The 19,016-nt window shown below is 31.7% G+C and overlaps 1 protein-coding gene across 1 annotated transcript; it reads right to left on the reverse strand.

Annotated features, from left to right (window-relative positions):
* Nucleotides 1–11,781: 11,781 nt before the first annotated feature.
* Nucleotides 11,782–18,022, reverse strand: LOC139496033 (perlucin-like protein). The gene is made up of 6 exons (XM_071284463.1): nucleotides 17,917–18,022; nucleotides 16,277–16,417; nucleotides 15,975–16,066; nucleotides 13,628–13,718; nucleotides 12,483–12,697; nucleotides 11,782–11,870 (listed from the first exon to the last, which is right to left on the reverse strand). Exons 1-6 carry the CDS (start codon nucleotides 17,945–17,947, stop codon nucleotides 11,847–11,849), a joined length of 594 nt encoding a protein of 197 aa, XP_071140564.1. The 5' UTR covers nucleotides 17,948–18,022; the 3' UTR covers nucleotides 11,782–11,846.
* Between the last annotated feature and the right edge of the window lie 994 nt (nucleotides 18,023–19,016).

Here is a 19,016-nt window from a genome sequence, read left to right on the forward strand (position 1 = left end):
TAGGAACGTCGTCTAGAATATAAATTGTAATAGTTGACCGAGAGTAAGTACTATAAACTGTATTTGTAAAGACGAATAACAATATTGATAATGATATCATGCATAACTTTTGAAAAAAAATAATAATTAAACAACTGTCAAAAATGTGTCATTAGAAAGGTTAACACAACACTAACTCATATATACATATTCATATATAAATATAAGTTTATACATATACTCGACCCGTTACAAATGGTGTATATGCAATGCATACCCAGCAAAACTTCAACGTTGTTACAATGTTGTGACACCATTAGCTTACTGTTGTGACAAAGTGTCAGAATGACGTGAATACTACGTTATGTTGCAGACTCCAATGCACGTGCTAAGCACAATCTTCTGAACGTTGTTACAAAGTTATGATTAATTCAGGCTATATTTTTATGGGTTTTCTAGACAGCAGATGATAGTACGGAACTACGAAACAAAAAGCCTCCAAATAATTTATTGGGATACCTATATTCTAAATTGTTTATTTCACTCTAGTATATCAATTTATGTCGTGCATTTCGATTTCACAAGTTAGTTGCAGTTTAACCAGCTGTCTTTGTTTTGACTATCATAGTGATGCAACATTCGTTTCATATCCATACGAAAGGGTACGTGTATTAATCATCGGCGAGTGATATACCTTGCACCTGTCAATTATTAACTGAGTTATATTTGATTAATCTTATCTTCTCACTTTTTAAAGATAACATATAATTTCTTTTTATATTTTATAATGGATAAACCTATTTTATTTTTTATTTTTGCAGCAATCGTTTTTCTTCTATTAAAAAAAATAAGATTTTTAACTATTTATTTTTGTTATAACCTGAAGATGCTATGACGTTTAATTCCACACTTAGTAGGTCTGTATACTGATCGTGTTGTTCTGACTACAGGATACCCAAAAACATTAGAGACGTTAAGCTTCATTTGGAAAGCCTATTTAATATAGAAGTTTTGGATAAACTTAATATATGTAACCGTATGATAAGAGTTGAATATGTCAACATTGTTGTAAAGATTTTCAATTATCTGTTGCATTGCATTGCATTGCAATATACAATGTCTGTTATTAAAATAATTAAACAAACCTCAACTGATCACTGATTATTTTTTTCCATGTTGAAATGCGCTATTAGATCATTTGTTTTAATTTATTCATCAGTTGTGAGTATTCTTGTATTTATTTGTACTATATTCCTGTCACGTAATGTTATTGTGGCAGTATTTTGAACATTACCCTTTAAGTTTTGGCTAACAATAAACCGAAGTTTCTTTGTATGTTGGCGTTTGTTTTTGAATTGATCTTCAGTATTTCTGTTGTTCCATTGTTTCCTTCTTAAAGTTGATGTGCTTCCCTCGGTTTTAGTTTGTAACCTGGATTTGTTTTCTCTCTACCGACTTATTCTGCCTTAATTTATCTCATTTGGTCAGCTGGTAATTGCTTCGTTCATTCGTTCATAAAGCAGGTTCGATATGTCCATCTAATATTATGTAATATTTGTATAATCATTACTTAATTTTTGTACTTGATATACGTTCGTGTTTGATGTTTTTGAGCTTTTGATTTTGCAATTTTTTTTTAAACTTTCCCTTATTTCCCTTGGAGTTCGGTATCTTTGCTTGTTTTTTTACTTTCAAGTTAATTTCATTACTTAAAATTGTAATGTTGAACTTAGTGTCAATCTGATTACTTACATAGTCAGGAATAACTATATCTGTTGAGCAAAGCATGTCATATTCTGACGATCTGCTATCCTGTGTGTATGATGCCATACTATATCCAGACGAGTTAACCATGTACAGGTTGTCACATGTACCGTTTACCATATTAAACACCACAACGAAGTAGGTGTAATTATTTCCTAAATTTTGAAAAAACATACAAATGTTATACTTCATTTCATTTTAAACTGTATTTGTAAAGACGAATAACAATATTGATAATGATATCATGCATAACTTTTGAAAAAAAATAATAATTAAACAACTGTCAAAAATGTGTCATTAGAAAGGTTAACACAACACTAACTCATATATACATATTCATATATAAATATAAGTTTATACATATACTCGACCCGTTACAAATGGTGTATATGCAATGCATACCCAGCAAAACTTCAACGTTGTTACAATGTTGTGACACCATTAGCTTACTGTTGTGACAAAGTGTCAGAATGACGTGAATACTACGTTATGTTGCAGACTCCAATGCACGTGCTAAGCACAATCTTCTGAACGTTGTTACAAAGTTATGATTAATTCAGGCTATATTTTTATGGGTTTTCTAGACAGCAGATGATAGTACGGAACTACGAAACAAAAAGCCTCCAAATAATTTATTGGGATACCTATATTCTAAATTGTTTATTTCACTCTAGTATATCAATTTATGTCGTGCATTTCGATTTCACAAGTTAGTTGCAGTTTAACCAGCTGTCTTTGTTTTGACTATCATAGTGATGCAACATTCGTTTCATATCCATACGAAAGGGTACGTGTATTAATCATCGGCGAGTGATATACCTTGCACCTGTCAATTATTAACTGAGTTATATTTGATTAATCTTATCTTCTCACTTTTTAAAGATAACATATAATTTCTTTTTATATTTTATAATGGATAAACCTATTTTATTTTTTATTTTTGCAGCAATCGTTTTTCTTCTATTAAAAAAAATAAGATTTTTAACTATTTATTTTTGTTATAACCTGAAGATGCTATGACGTTTAATTCCACACTTAGTAGGTCTGTATACTGATCGTGTTGTTCTGACTACAGGATACCCAAAAACATTAGAGACGTTAAGCTTCATTTGGAAAGCCTATTTAATATAGAAGTTTTGGATAAACTTAATATATGTAACCGTATGATAAGAGTTGAATATGTCAACATTGTTGTAAAGATTTTCAATTATCTGTTGCATTGCATTGCATTGCAATATACAATGTCTGTTATTAAAATAATTAAACAAACCTCAACTGATCACTGATTATTTTTTTCCATGTTGAAATGCGCTATTAGATCATTTGTTTTAATTTATTCATCAGTTGTGAGTATTCTTGTATTTATTTGTACTATATTCCTGTCACGTAATGTTATTGTGGCAGTATTTTGAACATTACCCTTTAAGTTTTGGCTAACAATAAACCGAAGTTTCTTTGTATGTTGGCGTTTGTTTTTGAATTGATCTTCAGTATTTCTGTTGTTCCATTGTTTCCTTCTTAAAGTTGATGTGCTTCCCTCGGTTTTAGTTTGTAACCTGGATTTGTTTTCTCTCTACCGACTTATTCTGCCTTAATTTATCTCATTTGGTCAGCTGGTAATTGCTTCGTTCATTCGTTCATAAAGCAGGTTCGATATGTCCATCTAATATTATGTAATATTTGTATAATCATTACTTAATTTTTGTACTTGATATACGTTCGTGTTTGATGTTTTTGAGCTTTTGATTTTGCAATTTTTTTTTAAACTTTCCCTTATTTCCCTTGGAGTTCGGTATCTTTGCTTGTTTTTTTACTTTCAAGTTAATTTCATTACTTAAAATTGTAATGTTGAACTTAGTGTCAATCTGATTACTTACATAGTCAGGAATAACTATATCTGTTGAGCAAAGCATGTCATATTCTGACGATCTGCTATCCTGTGTGTATGATGCCATACTATATCCAGACGAGTTAACCATGTACAGGTTGTCACATGTACCGTTTACCATATTAAACACCACAACGAAGTAGGTGTAATTATTTCCTAAATTTTGAAAAAACATACAAATGTTATACTTCATTTCAATGACACATTTTTCTTTTAATTTTATAGAAAGATATTTAGGTCTCATTGGTTATATAGCTTTTCAACTGTTTAGGTTCTTATAATGCTTTCAAATATTCGGCTTTCAGTGTACTTGATGAAGTTAATCCAGTGCTCCAGCCGACTGCGTTGTTCTATTTTTAACAGCACATGGGTCCATACCTCTGATGGTTGACTATAAGTCCTCTAAGGTATCATCAGCACAGCGCTTTACCGACACCATTTATAACAAACCTTGTTAAACTTGTCCGTTACTAAATTTGGAAATCATTAGAAAATAAGGTGTCAACTCCTTCAGGCAAAGTTGACATATGAATTTTACTATTTTAGGTCTTTTCTTGAATTAAGACCATCATCACCTTTTTTTTTCGTGTCAAATGTATCTTTGATTTTCCCAGGTAAAATCATAGATGTTTTAAATTAAAGGAAAGAGACGGACTTAAATTAAACATACATTGCCACATGTGGGGTTTCGAACTCATAATCATTGAGTTAAAATGATTATGACCTACATACATTGATGCACAAACGTAAAAGTAATCAATTCAAAAGATGAGAAACAAAAGTACACACATGCTAAATTTTAAGAGTACTCCTTTGTATACACTCATGAATAACTTTTAAAAAAAGTGCTTTAGACGAACGCGGTTTGTTATTTTCCGGTACTACTTAGAAGCAAGACCTTAACAAGTATCAACTGAAGATTAATAGAAGTGTCCGTTATCTATGTGTTATTGTTTAATAGATTATTTTCATGTTTGAATATGTTTTTCTTTGTTAGATATCTTTCTGTCATAGATACCCATTGATACACTCTTTATATAATATGATAGTTTTCAATTTATTAATACTTATAGGTTTCATAACGAGTGAGAATTAGATATCGATTGATATCAACTCGAGTTATTTAATTTCAATAATAATAAACGAGCCTATGGCGAGTTTATTATTATTGAAATTAAATAACGAGAGTTGATATCAAGCGATATCTTATTCTCACAAGTTGTTAAACCTATTTCTCTTATGGCAAAAAATTGTATGTGCGTGGCCTATTTGTTGCGAATTGTGTTGCTACGGCCGTTTTTCTTTGCAACGCGTACTGATGTGTATACTTTTGAACTAATATGGTTTTATTTTATTCGCTCAAGGCTGATTTTATATATTTTAAAATAAGATGACTGAGTTTAATTCAAACGATATTGAATTATCACAAGCTGTAAAACGTATGGTAAAAAACAAATGTTTTTATGATTATTTTCGTGGCGAGAGTTGTTGCTACGGGCGTCATCTGTCAGTTGCTAAGTATGCGCGGACTGATCTCTTATAATTTTATCAATGAAAGACGAGAGAGCATGGCAGTCTACAGAATATAGAATGAAAGAAAAATGCGGTTGAACAGTAAAAAACTTTAACGATTGTGTCATACAACACTTCAGAAAATACACACATTTGATATCACAACATAAGTCCTTTCAAGTAAGTATTTTTTGCGCGGAATAACGAGCACAACGATATTTTACAACGATTTGAACAAGCATGGTCCATGGCGGACACTGTCATTACGCTTCGGCATCATTGTGATTGTCTAGTCTTGATTGTTTTGCCTCTGATGGTGAATAGACATTAATAGTGAAGTTCCCACCGTACACATTTCCACCAAATATGGAACTAATGTTGGATGTGCTGTTTGTTGTAGCGGAGCCAAGACGGTAACTCATAGCGGTGCTTGACTGCGAGAGCGGGAAGGCCTGTGCTTCAGACTGTTGAAACTGTACTTCACAATTTGGTGGTCTGTTTTCACCCTCGACGGGAGCAGCCCTTTTGACTGGTTTTATTTTGTTGAGCAACCCAGAAATTTGTTGATGTTGCTCATTGTTTATTTTACGATATTCGTTGATGGAGGCTATGTTCTTGTGCCCAGATATCTGTAAAAGAAATTTTAGCTGTCATATAGTACGGGTAAGTATAAAAACATTTAATGAATACATTTTTTTGTTACCGCCGTTTATCCCTTCCATTATTAATTATGCCCCATCCCCCTTTTCAAAATTTGTCCATATTATTCCCCCCCCCCCCTTTTCTCAAACATCTATAGCCAAATGTATTTTTTGCATCCATTTTTTCACTTCTCGTCATATTGTGTGACGTTTACATACTTACTGGGACGCATATTTTATTTCGTTCATAAAAGACTTCATTGTTGGTCTGCGTGTTTCGCGTATAATGTAAATGTACAAATATTTTTTGTGGTAAATGTATATACATTGAAGCTAGAGGTTTTGCTAGGCTAGCCATAAAACAAGGTTCAGCCCAACCATTAATGGCATAATGTCCTGTACCAAGTCCGCAATATGACAGCTGTTTATCATCAGTGAGTTTCTATGCGAATTGGCATGTTTACTAGGTTTATATATGTTTTACAGATTTATTCTTTCTATCAAATTATGACTTTTGACCAGAGGTTTACTATGTATACTGTTGCCTTTATTGATATCTACTCTCATTATTTAATTTCAATAGTAACAATAAACTCGCTACAGGCTCGTTTATTATTATATTGAAATTAAATAACTCGAGTTGATATCAAAGATATCTAATTCTCACTGGTTATAAAACCTTAAAATAACAACTCGTGAGAATTAGATATTATACAATTACTGTCTTTTGATGAGGTAAATATGCGGTTTTATTGACTTTTGAAAAACTGATATTCACTGAGGCCGACGGCCGAAGTGAATATCAGTTTTTCAAAAGTCAATTAAACCCCATATTTACCGAAACAAAAGACAGTAATTGTTTTATTCCATATTCCGAGAGAAGAAAATGTATTAAATGACAAACATATACCAATTTGTTTTTTACATGAAACATTTTACCATAACGTTGCATGTAAAAGCGCGTGACGTTTAGCGCGGTGAATAACCCTTTCTCAGGTGAATATGCTTTTTTATTCAAAATCCAATTCATATAGAGAAACCTACTAAAATAATACCAATATGGAATAATGCTTGATATCAACTCCAGTCATTTAATTTCAATAATAATAAATGCGCCATAGGCTCGTTTATTATTATTGAAATTAAATAACGAGAGTTGATATCAAGCGATATCTAATTCTCACCTGTTATGAAACCTATAAATAGCCAATGAAAATGCAGCATTATCTTTTCAGGTTTAAATTCAGGAGGTTTTATTGGCCAATCAAATCAATGCATTTTTAGTATTTCTTTTTTTTTACTTGCAAGAAATAGATGGCCCCAACCATCAGAGAATATTAAAGTGATATCAGATTCTGGCTCATTTTGAAATCTATTAATGGTAGTAGATATATATTATACTGTACATATACTATGTTAATATAAATATAAATTTAATTTTGACCTGCATAATTTTATTGTCAGAGATATCCTCATCAGAAAGCTTCTGCAACAGATATCTCCTTGCACTGTGGTTGGTTAACCTTCTACCTTCCCTTGTTAGACCTATTATAACACAAGTAAAGTATAAGGATCAATGTCCAAAATCTAGATACTGTACTTTTTAAATGGAAGTATATATAAAAATGCACACTCAGATAGCTCAGTGGAAGAGCACTCAATAATTGAGAGGTCCCAGGTTCAAATCCTGGTCTGATTTGTTTATTTACAACATAATTCCTGTAAGGGTTTGACAATTCTGTGTCAATAATATGAAATAAAGTTAAATAAATGCGTTGCAATATTTTTTCAGTCATATTCTAGAAATGTTTTAAAGACAGTGTTTTCATTACCCATTGTAATTTTTGTTTGTTTATTGTAACATTTTTACTCGTTTTGTCAATATTTTTTTGTTTGAATGGAAGATTTTGTTCGAGTATTTGAAGCAGGAATCCGATTTCAGTCCGTTATCGATAAAGCCACCACTCATTCATTATTGTTTCTTTTTAAAATAATTTTGTTTCATGAAACACAATCTTTACTTGAAGGTTTTAGTTGAAAACTACAAACTACTTTACTATAGGCTTGTTTATAATATGATATTGAAATTAAATAACTTGTATTGATATCAAGCGATATCTAGTGAGATTCTCAATCATCTAGTGAGATTCTAACTCGTTATGAAACTCATAATTTTCTATGAAAGCAATAGCTATCTTGTTTTACCATTTTAAGATATAAATACAATACTTTACTTGTTATGGTGAAAGAAATTGTGATTATAATTTTGCTTATTATCAACACTTGTTGTTTCATTAAAATATCATAATAAACTTGCCATAGGCTCGTTTATTATTATATTTAAATGAAATAACTTGTTTTGATATTTATAGGTTTCATAACTAGTGAGAATTGGATATCACTTGATATCAACTGAAGTTATTTTATTTCAATAATAATAAACAAGCCTATGGCTTATAAATTTCTTGCCAAGACTTGGTTTTGTTATGGTGAAAGAACTTGTGAATATTGAATTTTACTTATTACCAACACTCGTTATCTAATTTCAATAGTAATAATAACCTCGCCACAGGCTCGTTTATTATTATATTGAAATTAAATAACTCGTGTTGATACTAACCAATACCCTGATATCCTTTTCTGATTCATAATTAGATTTTTGGTTGATAAACTCGTCACAAACTCCTTAACTGTGATTTTGTCAGTTAGAAATGTAAGATTTGATGACAGCATATAGGTGAAAATACACTCAGATAGCTCATTGGTAGAGCACTCAAGTTATTGAGAGGTCCCAGGTTCAAATCCTGGTCTGAATTTAACTAACTTGATTTGATAAATCTAGAGATGTACTTATGATGTAAGAATCTACATCCTGGTCTGAATTTAACTAACTTGATTTGATAAATCCAGAGATGTACTTATGATGTAAGAATCTACAATGTATAATAACCAACTTCTGATTATAACTAAGATTTGGAAAATTCACCAACTGACAAAATCTCATCTCATTGGTTATTTCAGTTGTCAGTTGATTTTTTAAATTGTGTTTTGCTAAATATCAACACTCGTTATTTAATTTAAATAGTAATAATAAACTCGCCACAGGCTCGTTTATTATTATATTGAAATTAAATAACTCGTGTTGATATTAAATGATGTCCTATTCTAACTCACTATTAGATTGTTATATGATAAACCTGCCATAGACTCGATTATTGTTATATTTGAATTAAATATTCCTGTTGATAACAATATGATATCAAATCGTAAATTTTAATGAAGTTATTAAATGTCTTTAAAAACATGGTTATAAGGGATATTCAACTTTCTCTTAATAAGAAATTTGATAATATTTACAGCTAAATGTATGTACCTGCATTTGTTATCATAAGCTTCATAAAGCTACTGATTTTATTAATACCCACTGGTTGGGATTTAAACCATTTGCTGGATTTGGTACCGAAACAGGTATTAGACGATACATAAAAAGGATCAGACTCTGCACTATATTTTGTAGGCCTCAGTTCTTTATATTTAATGTATGCAAGTACATGGCACCTGCTGGGGTCTTCTAGGTTTTTCCAAGATCTGGGTGGAACGTCTCTTACTTTTCCAGGGTTGGCCCCTGTCCTTGTTTTTGTTGCCCTTTCTGAATATTGCAAAAACTGTGTTCCTGACTTGCTGGTACATAATTTGATTTCCCCCCATTTCATATTCACATGTTCGGTCACTGTACGCATGCCGAAATGCACTGTATTTTGGAACCACATCATTCTTAATAATGCATCTGGATGTTCTATTCCCATTTGTCCAGTATTGAACAGTCTGTCCACTTCCTCATCTGTAACTGCTTGGGCCTTGTTAGGTTTGTTGCATTTTTCCATTTTTTTTAAAATCCATGGTTTTAGCTGTCAGGACCCTTCGAGCTTGGTAAAAAATATCACCCTTTTTTATGGATGTTCCATAGTTATTTGCTCTTAAATAACGGTCGAAACTACTTATCATACCCTTGACTGATGTTGGCTCATACTCTGTACCACTTTTTGTGCGTACATTTATTAGAAATTTGCATATTACATGTATTATGCTATTCAATTCTCTGGGTTGGATAACACAGATGTCTCGTGTGTCATCTAATGCAGAATTCATAAACTCATTTAAAATTTTCATGTCAGAAACTGTTTTTCTGTTAGAAAAATAACTTAAAGACAAAAGAAATGATTTCAGCTTTCAAATTGTAAATTTTCATTTCTATATAGCTACTTATATGATATTCCATGGATTGTATTAACTATCATGATTTCCTTGATAAGAAGATTGATGCTCACAAGGAAGCTATTAAAACAAGAGTTCCAAGATGTAAAGTCGACATCATCCCTTTGTAAATTTTACAGTGGCCATCACGAGTTGGTTGACCTTTATGGAATATCTGTTTCACAATTGACAACGGATATGTTTAAAATAAATGATGGAGTTCGTGTTGCTTTTTTTGTTGTTGTTGTATTTTGTGTAAGTTGTGTGTCAATTGGTCTTCATCGGGCTAGGCGTTGTCTGTTTTTTTTCCGACATACTAGTTTGAATGTCCCTCTGGTATCTTTCGTCCCTCTTGTATCTTTCGTCCCTCTGTTTCCATTATCGTAGCGTCAGTCCCGTTCCCTCTACCCGAATATGTACTTCCGAATAATACTTATAATCGGGTTTGCACTAACATTAGCAGAACGACAGGTGCCACGTATGATGCAGGGTTGGCTTCATTGTCCAGAGCGTGTGATATTACCCTGAGTGTTTGGTTGGGTTCGTGTTGCTTTGTTAATTTGTTTTGTTTTGTGTACTGTAGTTTTTATGTTTGTCTTTTTTTCATATTTAGCAATGGCGTTGTCAGTTTATTTTCGCCTTGTGAGTTTAGATGTCCCTTTTGACTCTTTTCTACACCTGGTTTTATAGTTGGACAAACCTTTCACTTGTATGAAAGTAGTTAAAAGTTCTGTTATTTTGACAGAATTGGGTAAGCTACCCAGTCTGTCGTAATAGGTAAAGATGACAATAATCATGAAATATCGGGATCCAGCAGTCACATTGTGCTACTGAAAGGCCTAGTGTGTGCCTTAATCCATAAATTAGAAACACAACTTTAAAGTATTCACGAATCATTTGGTGATTATTCCAGGCGTTATGCTGAATGTGAAAAAAAAAGATGTTAACAACGTTTTCGGCTGTGTGTTTATTGATAACAATACGAAATGAAAATTATATATGTCGTTGGATACACATGCTTTATAGATTCGTAAAGGCTTAAATTAAATGTAGCAAAGCACTTGTAATACCTCCATGACAAATATACTATTGTCCCGTCAACAAAGCCCCAAACATTAACGTTTGTGTGTGTCAATCACATTACGAAAACTGTTTTAAGAATTAGAAGATTAGGTATTGACATCTTGTACATTTTATTTGGAAATTAAACATAAGCCAGACATATATTTACGTTATGGATAGCATATATATTTCAAGGTTTTACTTCATGTAACTCACCGATATTTGCAAGGATTTGTAAAAAAAAAAAGACAGACAAAACGTTTTTTGTTAAGGAATTGTTTCCTATTTTACCGGCCATATTACTGTGAAATATTCTTTTCTTATGTGTTTGGTTTAAAAATGCACTATGGATCATTTATAGCGAAAAATATAATGCACCTAATAGTATTGACATATACTTTAGAAATCACCGTCAAGCTAACACATTCATAAAGCAAGAACGAATGTTTCGGTGTATGAAAATTACAAATCTCGTTGTAAGTGATTAGCATACGAACTTTATTGAAATGCAAACTTTGTTTTCTATCCTTGTACCACAGAAAAAGCAGATTATATGGTCAAATTCGGTTTTTAAACGAACTTTTCAAAATACTGATTTTCTCTCTTTTGTTTTGATATTCCATGTTTCCTTAAAAAGGGAAAACTTATTTATGTAATACAGCCATTTAAATGACAACTATGTAGTTTTTATTTTTATTTGAATTCTCCATAAATCTTTCTATTTCTTGAAGGTCTTTCTTATCCATTTACCGCTGATCACAGTGGCTGTTCTACAAAATAAATTAAAAAAGCGGATTACTTGTAATTTTCTGTAGTTTTGGTATTGATTATCAGTGTTGTCTTTGGTTTCAAATTAGTTTGATAGTCAATTTGTTTAGTTTAATAATATATGTTGTCTTTGTGGAAGGCATCTAATAAATAAAGCATATGGTTTAGTGATCGATGGGTCTAAAATGGCCAAGAAATAAGCAGATCGTTCGAATTCTGACATGATTTACTAGCCACTTTCGTCCAAGCCGAATTGAAACGATTACTGCGTAATAAGACGTGAAAAAGGACTGTAGAAGACATTTGAGCATTTTAGATTACGAACAATACATTTCAATACTTTAACACCATTATTAATGCGGAAATTAAGGTTACACACATTAAAGTTTTAAACATATACATTAAAAGGCAGTAACACAAACTGAAATTAAAGTTTGTATGATTTTTTTATCTTTTTGAACAAATATTTGTTTTTGCTCTATACGAAAACTCAATGCTTGAACTTTACCCTCATCTAAATCTATGATTTATAAACTAGAAAATATACACCGACGCATGTAAAGAAAGTGTTGACTCAAATGACAAATTGCAATTTATTTATTTTCATTACTCACCATAGGTCGCTTGCAGACAAATTTCATTTTTCGAATGCACATAATATCATTCCATTTACCATTGTCTTTCATGTGACAACAGTTTTCGCCTAGGTCCCTGTAGTTATTCGGTTCCCCGTTATTCCAATTAGAGTAGGTCAAAGGTACGTAATCATATGACCAGATCCAAATTCCAGTTTCAGAGTCTGTTGCTCCAATCCAGTAAAGATCAGTACCTGCAGATAAAATAACTGCCAACTTTCAAAAACTGAAACATACGTGTAAGTATGTATGTGTGTGTATGTGAGAGAGAGAGAGAGAGAGTGAGAGAGAAAGAGAGAGAGAGAGAGAGAGAGAGAGAGAGAGAGAGAGAGAGAGAGAGAGAGAGAGAGAGAGAAAGAGAGAGAGAGGGAGAGAGAGAGAGAGAGAGAGAGAGAGAGAGAGAGAGAGAGAGAGAGAGAGAGAGAGAGAGAGAGAGAGAGAGAGAGAGAGAGAGAGAGAGGGGAGAGAGAGAGAGAGAGAGAAAAATTAAATATGCTACGATTATTGAGCGTTCAAATTGACTCGAAACGAGCAGATTTGAAACTAGCTAAATGTAACAAATAAAATTTACAATACACGTACAGTAGATTGATATTCCTAAACAGGTATTTTTCACTTAAACATATTTCTCTTGCGTGGAAGAGAAATTATTTAAAAAAAAAAAACCCATTTAGGTTCATATTTTAAGTAACATTATTTGTATGTACAATTCCCTTAAGATAGTATGGACATATACATGATATAAACAAACGATGTCATAATTTTTCCATTCCCTGCCAAATTGTAAGTTTTGTAAAATGTTAAACTGATGATAAAGATAAACCGGAATACCTATAAAAAGTAACAAAAGTAAGTATAAATTATATCAAAACCTATCTTAAACACTATCTACTTTAAAGTTTTAACCATCACAACTCTTATGACATCTGAAAGAATGGTTATCAGATTTGAAGGTCATGTGATAACTTAAGTAACTGTATACAACAACGTCATAAACATATGTGGATAGTCCCTTTGGCAACCATATCACATCTAATTATTTCTATTTATATATTATTCCGTTATAACAAATATACATATTCATTCATTCTTGACTTTAAGAGAGTATTCAGAATGGATATTACTATTCATGTTGCTCAGGTTGAGCTGTATCCAATTGTTTTCAGTAACATCTCTTATGTATGCAAGGAATGCATTTTGAGCCCTGCAGTATCTCTGAAATTCAAAAGAATCGAATTTGACAAATAATATGTAATATGTATCGACAGTTGGATACTAACTATATCTTTTCTTTACATATTTCAGAATTGCATCTTAAGGTAGATGGGGTGTCTAAATTATAATCCATAGAATTTTTGAATGATCTGCCAAAATGTAGTTTATATCATGCTTTTCTAAAACAAATAATAAAAATAATGGGTCACGGGGCTTATTTTCACGCTACAGGTTGTGCAAAATTGACAGTATAGGTTATACATGGAAAACCCAATTTTCTGCCATAAAACGAAAACTGCACCCGTCCATAGAATTTTGAGATAAAATATGAGAAGATAGCTCTAATATTATGCTTTCAGATAAGAAAAAGAAAAAATAGGGTCACGGGACCCGTTTTCTTGCTACATAATAAAAAAGGTAAATTCCTAACACATTCTATTGTAAAAGTAACTTTGTCTGAATTATCTGCCCTTACATTGGAGTTGCCTCCCCTTTTGTGGCAATGTTGGAAAAAATTGAATCAATGAAAATTTTACTGTTTTTTGGTAAAATACAACCATAAATATAATAAAACATGTCATTTTCTGTATTAAAATGAAAATTCTTACACATGAATTACCAACTACTCTCAAAATTTGCACATTCCATTATAAATTTAGACCGATTGTCTTTTGGTATTTCAAAATCCAAGATGGAGGAAGACACCCTATCTACCTTAAGGGCATACGATACAGTTTGGATCCCACGGTAATGTTTTGAATAAAATTTGCATGCACACTAATTTTACGAGGTCAATTCAAATATGTAATAAAGAATATTTCTCTTTGTTTTACTTTGAAAAATGAATGTGTCGAACTTTTGAGACATTTACTCAAAATTTGTAAATCAGAAAATTTTTATCCGTTGAACAGACTTACTGAACTTGTTTATTTCAAAAGATAATCACAACCGAGTTTTGTAAACACATTCATTTAATCATCTCTACATAAGTTGACTCTTAATTTGCGTTTCAAAAGTTTGCAAATGATTCATTTATATAATTCTTTCGTGAATTTAGAAAAAAAATGTGTATCCGATTAATGAAAAATCAATTGGTGTTTTTTTCATAAACATTGGCTTTAATAATCCCCATACTAAATCAAGTACATATATTTTAAAATAAGGGCCTGTGTTGAAAACTGTACATTAACCTAGAACTGTTTTCCTTTTTTACATTGTGAATTGGATGTAAAGTTGTCTTATTGGCACTAATACTATATCTTCATATTTAGAAGTATTAAAATCAATCGAAAAATGTATCGTTTTTAATATGGTCAGTTTGACGTTGCAAACAACATCATCTAATGCTAGCAACGTGATTGCCTCGCTGTCACTGCGTCGAGTGCCCTTAAGTTTGAACGAAAATTCTATATAGAAAAACAAAATCAATACCTCCAAAAATAATTAAAAGTTATATTATCACATTGAAATTATCATATCATTGATACATTTCTAGGAGGGTTAAGGTGGATCGGGACTATTCGATTGCGCATTATTTCACACATGAATTACAATGCACACAAAAAGTATGTGTCGTAAATTCGATATTATATATTTTTTTTAAATATTTTGATTGATTAGAAATGTTAAATCATTGAAGTTATGTCACTAAAAACATATTATCGTTATTATGTGTATCTGTGAAAGGCTCAAAATGACATTTCATCCATTTTCACCATTTTCCCGGCAAAATTTAAGTTTTTTTCCCTTATCGCTGACCTAGGTTTTTTATTTGCTCATTCTTTGAAGCTATATTTCAGCTTTTTTCATTACAGTTTTGGTCCAAATGTCATAGAACGTATCATTTCATTGAAAAATGGTTCCTTTTACATACCTGTTTAAAAGTAAAATTTTGAGCTTAAATGGTCCGTGACCCCCTATTTTTTTCGACCAATTTGATTCACTCTCTGTAAAGAATAAAATTAAAATAAAAATACGGCACTTCTGATAGAAACTTCGAATAGTCCCGAGCCATCTTAAGCAGACTATTTCTATTTTAAGTTCACTAAATTCTTAACACACAATATTCTGTCATTATCACATATAGATCCTCTCATTTTCTGAGATGAGTTATACCGGTCGTTTGATACACATTCATAAAACAAAAAGAAACACATTTTTTTCAAATTAGTTTAGAAACATATACAACACAATTACTATGTTTTGTGCTTTCCCCCCCAAAAAAAAACACACCACCAAAAGATATGAGAGACTCACCTCCGCTTCAAACCAGGACCTTTGATCATCGCTAAAATAATAACAGTGACCTTTGAACTGTTCCCATCCTGGCTTACAGGAGCTGGCCTTTTCTTATGAAGAAAAACAAGAATCATTTGTAAAATGTTAAAATTTTAGAATTCAGTATTGTGTGCTTTCTATACCCAACAATCTAGGAACTTATGTTGTAAAAAATCCGTCTGGACATAATCGTAACATTTATAATAAATTCACTTATCGGTTTATAGATATAAGTTCCACGAAAAATTATGATATGTTCTAAAATTTAAGAACATAATTACCTTGGAGGTCTACTTCTAAATCTTTTACTGTTTGTTCTATGTATTCTAAATTAGTTCTCCACTGTTGTTGTTTTGACTCCGTAAGACATATATCAGCATTTGCGGAGGCTATTACCAAGATGATTGTGAGCAGCAACATCTCTAAAACAATTAAAATACATGGTGGAAATTATTTTAACAATGAAATATTCTTCAGGGTTACATAAACAGTCAAGAGCAAAACAGTCATAAAATATATGTAAAACCATTGGAAGACTTGAATACTGTATCTATATAGTAGGCAGCTCCTATACCAATGTCCTTTTCGATCATATAGCTCTTAAACTGTTTAGTTTTTGATACATTCTTGGCTTCCGAATATTTGACTTTGAGCATTCCTGTTCAAGGTGAATCAAGAAAGGCGCATCGGACGCATGAAATTTATAACATGTGGTTAAAAAAAATGTCTCATTGTTCGATGCTTATTAAATTTGCAAGAATGTCTTTTGGGTTTATCCTTAACAGAAGGTGTGAATAAAGTTGAGAATAAAAGCGAGGAATGTGCCAAAGAGACAACAACTAGAACAAAGGAGCAAATAGCAGCTCAAGGCCACGGGAGGGTTTTCAATAAATAGAGAAAACCCACATCCAGAGGCAGACATAATTAAGCCTCTAATTAAAATGTGTACAAGTTCACACGCCGTGTAAAGAGTCAATACTCTCTGCTATTGAACATAAATGCGAAAACTGGACAGGTAGATCCACGTTTAAAACTATAACGTCTCCATGTTCTATTTTGACAGATTTAGAAAATTCATGTAATATATATTTAGATCCTTTGACTTAAATCAAGGGTGTGCCATTTTTTAATTTGTGTACGTGTTACCGAGGTCATAAATTGTTCGGCCAACAACTACTATATGTAGTTACGATATTTTAAGTAATACATGTGCAATCGTTTCTGCATAAATATACATAAATGATGATGTTAGTTGTAAGGGACGACATCAAAAGATCGATGTAGGATAAAAAACTTAAATCAAATAGTTTGGGGGTGGGGGGTCAACATTGCAGCAAGTTTTGTTAATATAAAATCGATTTTACATATATCCCTATTGGTCAATCAATTTTTCCCAAATTAAGTTAAGAGGGGGGGGGGGGGGGGGGGGGTGTGGGGGTCAGTGAAAACACTATGTGAATTAAGTTTTTTATCCTTCATTGAACTTTTGATGTCGTCCCTAAGTTCATTATCAATGAGACACAGTGACCAAAATGTAACCAAAAATGTAAAAAAAAATGTGCATACAAACTTATCATAAAAAATGGGTTGCGAATTTTAAAAGTTTTAACACATGTACATGCAAGATGTACTACAAGGGATTAACAGATGGGACATGTACAGCTATAATGAAGTTAAAACCCATAAGAACTTCATTTACACGTAACATATGTTATTTTATGCACTACTGTATATAGTAACAAACAAATACATGTGCCTGCCCTGCATTTGTTATTATCTTTCAAAAAAGGGATACAAGGTTTACTTCTGTAATACAGCTATTTAACGAAACAATAAACACAAATAATGTTTGTGTTTTATTTATCTTTTTTTATTTTCTCAATATTGATTTTTTTCTTTTAATTATTGATGACTGACCTACCTTGTATTCTTATGACACCATGCATCTTCATCTCTATGTTTAAGAATACTTCAACGTAGATTAATGTTTGTCTATTCGTAGTACAGTATTTTCCTGTTAGTTTACATGTACGGAAGAACGACACATTATTTTTCGAATAAAATCACAACGTAATAAAATGCGTAGTTATATCATGTACCAGTTTCAGGCCATATCTAACCAGTCATATACATTTTTATAAGGGTTGATTTAGAATATTTGCAAATAATTGAACTTTTTTTTTTTATCTTAACGGTTCTCTTGCTAACAAAAGTTTTTCTTGTTTTTTGCAACATGTTATTTTGCAAACGATTTGTTTTCTTTTTTTTGCAGTTACATAAGTGAAAATATATATATATAGTTTATTTAACTTAGGAAACAAACATCAACATTCAATACATACCTTTGAAGAAATAAGTGTAACCATCCAAATTGACAGACAACACTTTTTTTTCTTTCATTATAATGATTTACTTTACAAGTGTAACACACTCTGCATGAACTGGCGTTTTTACATAATTCGAAATAATTATAACGTTCAGGTTAAAAATTAACAAAGAATTGCTTACAATCTTAAACTACAAATTCAGAGAAATTTCGAAATCGGATAACGTTCTATATGAAACTAAAGGACAAAAATGTAGAGCAATAACCTTCACTGTTGGATCTTTAATAGATGATAACAAACGAAACATATATTTCTAATTCAAAATTAAAACAAAAATCATTTGCACCTAAAACACATCATCCTCTTAACACCCAAAATTATGTTTGTTGTTGTTTTACGATCACTTCAATTTCTAAAAGAGGAGTGAAAGATACCAGAGGAATACTAGAAGTCAAACTCACATATCAAAAAGACTGATATCGCATTGGCTTAAAATGAAAAAGACAAACAGACAAATAATAGTACACATGACACAACATAGAAAACTTAAGACCAAGCATTACGATCACCACCAAAAGCTGGGGTGATCCCAGGTGCTCAGGATGGGTAAGCAGATACTACTCCACATGCGGCACCCCTCGTGTTGCTCATGTTATTACAAACTAGGTTAATAGTCTCACTCGGTAGGTCACAT

Source organism: Mytilus edulis, chromosome 11 (genome assembly GCF_963676685.1).
Source record: "Mytilus edulis chromosome 11, xbMytEdul2.2, whole genome shotgun sequence".
Taxonomy (NCBI): domain Eukaryota; kingdom Metazoa; phylum Mollusca; class Bivalvia; order Mytilida; family Mytilidae; genus Mytilus; species Mytilus edulis.